Here is a 10000-nt window from a genome sequence, read left to right as displayed (position 1 = left end):
TTCATAATCTGAATAAAATAAAAAGCAAATGAATAATTTTAGAACCCATATTCTTAAACATATGTAATAAATTTTATATATAATGGATACTTTTTTGTGACAATAATGCAGAAAGTAAAAATCAAGTATCAATAATACTTTTCTTTCGGAGGATCACTTGGCAAAATCGTCAGTCACCTAACACAATTTGTATTTTATGATAAATCTTTCATATATAATCCCAGTGTATTATAAATGAATCAGCAATGCACACTGCACTTAAAACAGACTAATAACTCATTATAAGAACAACATCTTCATCTGAAATTATCAAACAAAGGAGGGGGATGGTTAGCTAACTGATGATAGTTAAAGCATAGATTAGAATTTGGCTATTTGCAAGTTGTCTTATTTTTATCATTTCTTCAAAGCACATGTAATTTGTAAACATTGAAACTTATTGTAGGCTAATACATATCACCAGGTCATCAGGAAGTCACATCTGAGCCATAGTTCATATGTGCAAAGGTTCGAACAAATTAACTTCCTAACAATTTTCTTTGAATTTATTTACATCTGTCAAAAAGAGGTAGGTTGGAAATATTCTAAATCCCATCAAAGGAGAATGTTGCATTCAAGTGCTGTAAGAGGTGTTTGAATGAAAAAATCAGGGAATATCTAAGACCAAATAGTTGCAGCAACTCCTATACTGCACATAAGTGTATATGCCAAGCCTACAAGCCACATACCCACATGAGTCCCCCTTCAATAAAACCAAATGGCTGGATTTTGGTGCTGGTGTGAGATGCAAAGCACCCAGATCCAATGGGTTAAATTAAAGAAAAAGGCAAAACCAAGCTGAATGATCCATTATGAAATATGAAAAAAAAAAAAATGCTTTCTGTGATAAATGTAAGCTTTCAGGGGACAGATTCACTAATGCACTTACAATGGCAAAATCACTGGTATCAACAGCTACGTACATATACAGACAGCAGTGGTATTCACGAACAATTTACCATCAGAGTTACCACAATAGATTTACCAGTAGTCTGAGCACTGCTAAGTCTGCTGGTAACTTCAGGGAGACAATTTCAACACTGAAGCAAAGTTTTTTTTTTCTTTTTTTTTTATAACTGTTACACTTACAATGAGGGTAAGCTTATATCACAAATCCATGGCAGAGAAATGTGAATTTCACATGAAACTAGCAGGAATAATATCCACACAAATTTTGATAAAATTACAGACATAGGCCTATATTAAGAGTATAAATACTATATAGAATCATTAGATCAGTGATCTCTTCATTTCTGGCAATCTTAAAAATTCAAAAGAAAAACAAACATACTGATACTAAACTAGCAACAGTACCATCAAACAATTATAGCAGTTTCTGGGTCTGACTGCACTGTGGCCAAGGAGAACTAACTCTAAACTGCAAGAGTGTGTTTAGACTATTTCCGTTGTTTGATGATAAGGACCAATGAATAAAACAATTACAACTGGAGCAGTGCCCTTTGGCGTGCTGCCGCGACAGACAGCCACACGCCACATTTTGAGCAGTTTGTTTTCATGCCTATAGGCGTGACCCGTCGGGAAGGGATTAACAGCAACATTCTGGAAATGAAGCTAAAAAGAGACCTTAGGCCTACTTCAGAGGAACTGCAATTAATGAAATAACCTATTCGCCTTGGGTTTATGTACAGTCCACACACGCTCAGCTACCTAGTAGCCATTTAGTGGCCCTGTGTCTGTGCCGGGAATCTTTTTTATTTTTCCTTATACTATTAACACAGATATTGTTATTATTATTATTGATACTATGATTATTATAATGTTATAAAATAGTACCAACAACATTAAAAAAAACTAAAATGAATTTCTCCAAAAATCTAAGAACACAGTAAACAGGTGAGATAGGTCTAATAACTGACTTATTTCTGACTAAGCACTTTAGAAGCCATCTCTGTGTAATCAAAATCAATAAACTAAAGTTACAGTGGGCTTGGCATGAATTTTTGCCATCTGGGAAAAGTGGGCTAAAAGTGATATGATATATATTAAATCTACATTTCCTTCTTTATTTCAGGGATACCGAAATTGGTTATATATCACAAAAAGCGCTGTGCACATATATAATATGAAAAAACATTCTGGCTTGACTTTCGCTGTACAACTTAAGAATAACTATGGCTAGGTAGGAGCCTGTAAGACAAAGACTATCGATGACATGGGGATGTGTAATGCTATGATTGGCTACTGTTTTGTATAAAGAGTGAATTTTAGCACATAAATTATTCGCCTCCCATGCAGTGAAGACACACCAAAACATGATGCTCTCTTGCATCTGCTGTGTTTACAAGATTACATCAACTACTCACATTGACTTTTGGCACTTTGCCTGTGTGACTGTCTTGAAGTATGACACAAATAAGGAAAGTACTGAAGTTGTGGGGGCAGCAGCCTTGTACATGTCTGCATACTATCTCTTATTCTATAAACATAGGATTTGCTAAAATGAGCAATTTCCCCCCCCCCCCCCCCCTCCAATAAAACCACATTCAGTCTTGTACACAGGTTTGATCTAACAACTAAAATGCATATCACGCATCTCTGAATATGCAAAAACATTAAAATCCCGTTTTGTAATACGAAGGCCATGTCACAGACTGACTTAAGAATTTCCATATATTTTTTGGGGGAGACAGGAGCCACTGTAAACTATTGCTTTTCGTTGGTGTTATTCTGTAACAAACTAGATCCCGCTGACTTTTCCAAAACTCAACAACCCCTCCATGCCACAATGCTCTTTCAACGTAGATAACTAATTTCAAGGCACATCGGAATTGCAAATGCTGGATGGTACTGAAAGTCAGAGCAAAGTCAAGCCTATATGCAGTGATTGTAAGTTTTAACAATTTTCACAATGTATAATAGGTGTATAGAAACAGACTGTATGTACTCTGCAACAAGGTAACATATTTTGTGAAAGAATTTATTTCAAGCCCTTCCTTATTAGTATTTTGATATATATAAAAACAAATATTATGATACAATATCTCAAATCTATGAGCAGACTTTTCACAAATAAATAAAAAATGAGCACAGCATTTTCCCCAGCAGCATTTGGTTACAGATGCTGAAAGGTAGCAATGGCTGGAGAAAGCCAAACCAAAATATTATTATATTTATGCTTTAATTTTATGAAATACATACTTTGTATAAACTAGAGCATATTACTGGAGAATCTCACAGCAAAGCATATTTCCAGCATGTATACCTATAACTTGCATTTAACCCAATGGCACCGGGTATAGAAAATTAAAAAAAACTCTACGCTCTGGCGAACGGCGGCAGCGCGCCGACTCTGAGCGCATGAATTCGGTACATCAAGCCGAATCATTGCCTCGGGGCGTTTTGGCGCGGCGCCGCTGCGGACAGCTGCACGCCTCACATCGGGCGTATTGTTATGACGGCGATAGCCGTGACCCGTCGCCATTGGGTTAAAAAGAAAATTTTAACTAAATACTTCATGATGAATCAATGTTTTTCTATTCTTTAAACTTGTTACATCAATGAATAACCAGAGGTGGGCTGTAACACTCATATGGTAGTTTCCCGCATTCACGCCACCCAACGCATGGATTTGGTGTGTCATGGCATGAATGGATGCCACCCAGTGCAAGCAGGCTAATCCTTTATGGAAGGGTCACGTGTACAAGCGTTATAACATACAGCCTGGTCTGCTAGGGATAGACCCAGTGCTTCTGTGAATTCCCACACTTTCCCCAAAACTTATTTGTTTCATGCCAGCAACAGTTTAGGTGTGGATGTCAACAAAAACTACCTAAATATTAATCTTGAATGTTGACTAAATACTTCAAATGATACAGAAAAGTAAGTTTTGATAAAAAAATTTAAAAAATTAAAAAATCCTCAGTCTTGGCCATTACCTTTGAGCAAAAAATATAAATAATGATCATTCAAGGCCATAATACTAAAATTTTGGTATTGCTGATTTCACTCATATTTAATGGGATCTAATGAAATTCATGAATTGCAATATTGCCAGTCTGAAGCAAAAAGAAAGTCACCATGCCTGCATCAAGACATTACAGACTGGTTACACCTTGCACACTCCTGGACTCACTTGAGCATGAGGGGGAGGATGAGGCTGGTTAAGAGGCGGCACGGGCGAGTGATGTGGGCCGGGCACTGGCGGCGACACCATCTGGTACACAGGGTAGCCACCAGGGCCCAGGGCAGGGCCTGGGTGCTGAGGTGGAGGCTGCCCCCCATGCAACCTGACCAGCTCACCCCGGTGGTCGGATGGCCGGCTAATAGGGACACTGTGGGCTGAGCTGTGCGCTACTGATACCATGGGGGGAGGTGGTCCATGAGGGGGGCCATGGGGAGGTCCATGGGGAGGCGGCCCATGTTGGGGGCCATGTGGGGAGCTGTGGCTTGGTGGCCCATGTGAGGGAGCCATTGAGTGAGGGGGAGGGGGGCCATGAGATGGGGGAGGGTGGTTGTGGGGGGCACCAGAGGGGCTCAGGGACGCCACACCATGTGGCGACACACTCGTGTGGTAGTTGCCCCCTGCAGGACTGTGTCTGGAAAGAGTAGAGCAAGTTCAAAGATTTATTGGCAAAGTAAGTTCACAAAGAGTTATTTGCACATATTATGCAAAAATAAGCATATAAAGGTTATATATAGCCAAATATCATATTGAGATAATAACATATAATAGCATAATTATAACAGTATATAAAGAATAAATCAACACTGATTTTTTAAAAAAGTAAAACAAAGAGACTAAACACTTTTTCAAGTAAAGAAAGCAAGAAAAAAAGCAGGCAAAAAAAATAACAAACAAATAAATAAATAGAGTAAAAGAAGAGTGAAGAAAAGGATACTGAAAGAGAATTAAATAATTTCAAAAGATTAACAATTAAAAGAAATAATACAGAAGTGAAGGGCCAGCAAGTGAACCAGAAATATAAAGACCGAGGAGAAAGCACAAAAGGCAACAGCACCAACCTCAAAGATGTCGGACTGGGCTGTGCTCCTGGAGGCAGCATCGGGGACTGTTGTCTGTGCTCCGTCCCAGGGCTCCGATAGCGGTACTCTGGTTCCCCCAGGCCATTCTCTACGGGTAAGGGTGGAGGTGGGCCCCGGCGGTCATGAGGAGAGGTACCCCTCCTTTCATGGGGTGATGGGCCACGCCGGTCATGGGGGGAGGCTCCCCTGTGGCCTGAGCTGCCTCCACCTGGGGTGGTACCACTGGGATGTGTGCTGCCTCCTGAGGGTACAATGAATTTTTTTTTTATCTATCTATCTATCTATCTATCTATCTATCTATCTATCTATCTATCTATCTATCTATCTATATCTCTATCTAATTATCTATCTAATGATCTATCTAACAATCTATCTAACTATCTATCTATTTATCTACCTATTTGACTGGTTATTTACCTAGCCGTATACACTGTAAATAGCATGAAATAGTATCATAACCTGCTATATTCACTGTAATTCCAACATCATATAACTTTAGATCTATATCCACTTTCATATTAAAATCCTAATTTGAGTCGAACCTTTTTCCTGCTTTTAAAATCAATCTTCATATCAAATAAATGCAACTACAATGTCAGTGACAATAACTGACAACCACAGACCGAACATCTAGGACAAGATGCCTAGCCACTCAACGCACCTGGGGGATGGTGGCCCTGCGAGTGAGGCCTTGGGGGAGGGGGTGCAGGGGCTGAGCCACTGCTAGGGGGTCTTGGGTTAGGGGCATGGGCTGTCGCTGCTGAGGGTGGCTGGGGAGGGGGAGCCGAGGAGGAGGACGAGGACGAGGACGAGGAGCCTGACACAGAGGATGGGGTTGGGTTGGCATTGGATGAAGCGTTGGCGTTAGCCGTCGAGGGGGAGTTGAGTGGCACGGAGAGGCGGGCGTTGACAGCCAGGAGGTGATCTCTGCGAGCTATCAAGGAGCTCACCGTCTCCTCCAGCCTGACATTTTCCTGGCGCAGCTGATGTAGGCATGACAGCAGTGACGCAACTGTAAAGGGAAAGGTAGAGGAGAAAAGGACTACACCACATTCTACAAAATTACTGGATAACACTAGCAACAAAAACTCATCATACTCTTGAGGAAAAACAAAAATAATAAATAAAATATCTATTCCTTACTGTCAAAATGTTGTGCCTGCTCCATCAGAAATTGGCTTCCTTGTTCCCACTGTCTCTCTAGTAACTGCTCCAGACTCTGCGGGAACGGAGGTGGCTGGCTGTTCGCAGCACTTGTACTGCCATTTGCATTCTACACAGGAGGAGGCTCATGTGAGTTAAATGCTTCCTAAAATAAGGCAAATATCTTCCCCTTTCTCTATTTTTAATATCATAAATAGAGAAAGGTTACTACCAACTGTAAATAATAAAAAATCAACCAATGAATGCACTCTGCTCCCTACCTCCTTTTTCCCTGGTATAGCTGGACCAACCAGGAGATTGGTCATCTTTTCTTCCTCATCCTTGTAAATGGAGTGTGCTTCAAGTTCTGCATGTAAAGTGTCTGTCATCTTTTGAGCAACTGCAGATGCTGGGTTCAGCTGGTTTCCAAGAAGGAGTGTGTTAGCGCCAACACCATTGGTGATGACACTTGCTAGGTTGCTGAAATGAAAAAGGCTAACAAGCATTAACTGTCATATCTGTATGTACAATATCATATTTCAGCCTGTCCTTTTTGCTAATTCTCTAAGCTATATCTGTAAAAGTGAACCATTCAAGTATATTTCCTAAAAACATATCATTAAAAAGAAAATAACATCATCTCTCTACACTCACTCTTTGCTCTCTGTCTTTTTTCTCCCACGTTTGGGCTGGGGAGCCGACTCAGAGGTAAAGGAGTCTGGTGATGATGCTCCAGAATCACGACCTCCACCATCACGACCCCCACCCGGACGGCCTCGCTTATTCATGCCTCTCTTGGCTCTACGACCTCTGTCCTGACTACTCGTCCTAAGTCAAAAGAGGAACATCAGTATCATCCTATGTAAAAATGCATATACATATCTAAAGCTCTTATATTTACACGCATTAAGAAGTATATGAATTTTGTTGCACACAAATGGCTCCATAGCTGCTTAGCCACTAAGGAATCAATTAGTAAGCCGTAGTGACCATGCCTGAGTTCCCCATTCCTTGAATGAGACTGATTTCTTTCTTTTTCTAATGCTATTAATATCAATACTGGTATTACTGTTATTGACAATAATAAGTTTTATTGTAAGGTTATCAAAATACTAATAAGAATTTAGATTAAAATCATAAAAAAAAAATATTTTCTGAAATCAAGGAAGTGAAAACAGGAGAGAAATGTGCGACTAGTAATTGAATCCTTGGTGACTAAGCACTCATGAAGCCATCTCTGTTTAAATGCAATTAATAAACAAAATTATAAGGACACAGCATGTAATCATATCATCTACAACCAGAGGGCAAACTTCTGGATTCCTTAGCTTCACAGAAAATAGGTAAAGGAAGATACATTATCTTTCTTAGGGATAATTCATTATATGTATAATATATATATTTATACATATGTGTGTGTGTGTGTGTGTGTGTGTGTGTGTGTGTGTGTGTGTGTGTGTGTGTGTGTATGTGTGTGTGTGTGTGTGTGTGTGTGTGTGTGTGTGTGTGTGTGTGTGTGTGTGTGTGTGTGTGTGTGTGTGTGTGTGTGTGTGTGTGTGTGTGTGTCTATATATGATGGCTGGCCGGACACATGGCACCCTGCTCAGCACTTAATCCAAGACATTGTCTTGTGTGTTCCCTTTCCTTAATAAAGAATCAAGCTGTTCAAGAACTACTACTACCCCTGCTAGCCACTATATTGAGGCAGTTGGCTGAGCAATATGGTTTGTGTAAGCCATTAGAACAATAGACTAAGTGGCTGTAAAACCATGAGGCTCTAAGTCGATTTGAAACCATCACACCAGTGAGGACCTAGGCGATAATTACATCTGACCTCATCTGACCCTTCAGTTCGCTCACAGAAGTCACTGTGCCCAGATCATCCATCAGCCTCAAGCCCACCAGGGTTGGCAGGCCAGACACACGACACCTCACTCAGCACTTGCCCAAGACAACATCTCATGTGTTCCTTTTACTGAGTTGTACTCTTCCTTAATAAAGAGTCAAGCCTGATAGCCATTGTTTACAGGCATCTTATAATATATATATATGTACATATATATGATAAATATGTATATGTACACATATTTTATATATATACATATATGATATATAGATAGATAGATATAGAGATATACAGATACATAGATATATAGAATACAGATAAATTGTTATATATAGATATAGATACACATATATATAGATAGATAAATAGATAGATAGATAGCTATGTGTATAACCTAAGGTTGCTAAGGACAGCACATACATACATACCATGCTAACTGTTATCTGTCTGTGGTTACACACTGGTGGCTCGTCAAGTGCTAGGTCACCAAGGATTCAATTACTACCTGTCTCACCTGATTACCTTTTTTTTCAGTGTTCAGATTTTTTTTTCAGTGTTCAGATTTTTTTATTGCTATTAGTATTGTTGATAACCTTACAATAATCATCATGTCATTAATAGCAATAAAAACAACAGTAATAGCATTAGAAAACATGGATAATATGGATAATGTGTTAAAATGGATAATATGAAATCATCTTTACACAATCAAAAAAATTATTTCTGTTCTGTTGTCGTATCTTGATCTAATCAATGAAGATTATCATTTTTCATGAAAAGAAAAAAAAAATATGATAAAACAAGAGAAAATATAATCATGTAATATATGTATGATAGACCTTTCAACTGTGGCTCTGAAATCAGCCTAGGATTTATGTCCAAATCAGAGGAGGTAGAAAAGGAGAGGTTCTAGTATCATTACCTATCACACTTGTACTTTTTCCATCAAATATTGCATTTCCACAAGATTTCGAGGCTTTCCACATAAACTGCATGAGGAACAACTTCCAGGCAAAGACAGCAGCGACCATTTCCATCTGACTAATTGCTATCTTGATCTTGTGTTACAAGTGATCTATACTAAATATTAAAAAAAGATAAGAGGTTCATGCTCATGTTCTAGAATATTCCTATATCCAACATAATAGTTTCTTTATATAACTATCTTGTTTTACAATAACATGTTATATGTGAAAATGCTTGTGTGAATCCCAGGACCTGACATGGCACCATGTTTATGTACATAGGCACTATAACAGAGTACCACTGAAAATGATGATCTGTCCATGTGATAGGGTCAGACCATTTGTATGCGGAAAGTTCACATGGAAACACAACTACTGACGGAAAAAGCACTTGTGTGATAGGGCCTGTACTTTCCACATACTTAAATGCTTCCTTATGCTGTAGACCTGTGACTCCCAATCTTTTCAATTTGGCTAAATTCCCTGAAACATTTTTTTCCCAAAGAACCCCTACTTACAAAAAATTAAAACCCAAAGGAAAATTCAAGATTTACCTTCACTGTGACACTTGGGCTTGTATTAATTTTATATTTTTTCTTCTTTTGTTATTTTCTAAAACAAATACTCTCCACGGACTATTTCAATTTGCTTATAAATCTTATATTAAGACTTCTTTCTTTTACCATACATTTATTTCACAATTCTTTGATGAGAGTGTTCATGGGACCAGCTGAAAAACACCAGTTGAAAAACTCTGCACAGACTATCAGACTATCAGACCCCTTGACCTGTCCTGATCTACCTTCATTCCCATTTCCCAATCTTCACTTGCCCTTCTTGTCACGACATACTTTTTATCCTCCACTTCTTCAGGCCAAAAGATGAAATCCAGGAGTACTATGAAACTGCTGTCTCATCTCTCAACAAACCTATTTTGCACATACTGTTTTTATTTCTCTACTATCTGTTACTTTGTCCATTCACGAATACTTCATCTTAGTCC

The 10000-nt window shown here is 38.9% G+C and overlaps 1 protein-coding gene across 2 annotated transcripts in view; it reads right to left on the bottom strand.

The window, feature by feature from the left end:
• The window catches only part of LOC125044533 (protein AF-10-like), a 27325-nt gene that overhangs the window by 2483 nt on the left and 14842 nt on the right, over nucleotides 1-10000 (bottom strand). The window contains exons 6-11 of one of the 2 annotated variants that reach the window (XM_047641228.1): nucleotides 6841-7014; nucleotides 6468-6681; nucleotides 6187-6316; nucleotides 5705-6055; nucleotides 5023-5284; nucleotides 4133-4595 (exon numbers count right to left, since the gene is read on the bottom strand). In XM_047641228.1, coding sequence (XP_047497184.1) covers nucleotides 4133-4595; nucleotides 5023-5284; nucleotides 5705-6055; nucleotides 6187-6316; nucleotides 6468-6681; nucleotides 6841-7014 — 1594 coding nt within the window. The remainder of the gene's footprint in view (nucleotides 1-4132; nucleotides 4596-5022; nucleotides 5285-5704; nucleotides 6056-6186; nucleotides 6317-6467; nucleotides 6682-6840; nucleotides 7015-10000) is intronic. The other variant, XM_047641229.1, reaches the window with a different exon arrangement.

The sequence above is a fragment of the Penaeus chinensis genome, chromosome 35, assembly GCF_019202785.1.
Source record: "Penaeus chinensis breed Huanghai No. 1 chromosome 35, ASM1920278v2, whole genome shotgun sequence".
In the NCBI taxonomy this organism is placed as follows: Eukaryota; Metazoa; Arthropoda; class Malacostraca; order Decapoda; family Penaeidae; genus Penaeus; species Penaeus chinensis.
This window is presented reverse-complemented; position numbering and strand designations above follow the sequence as displayed.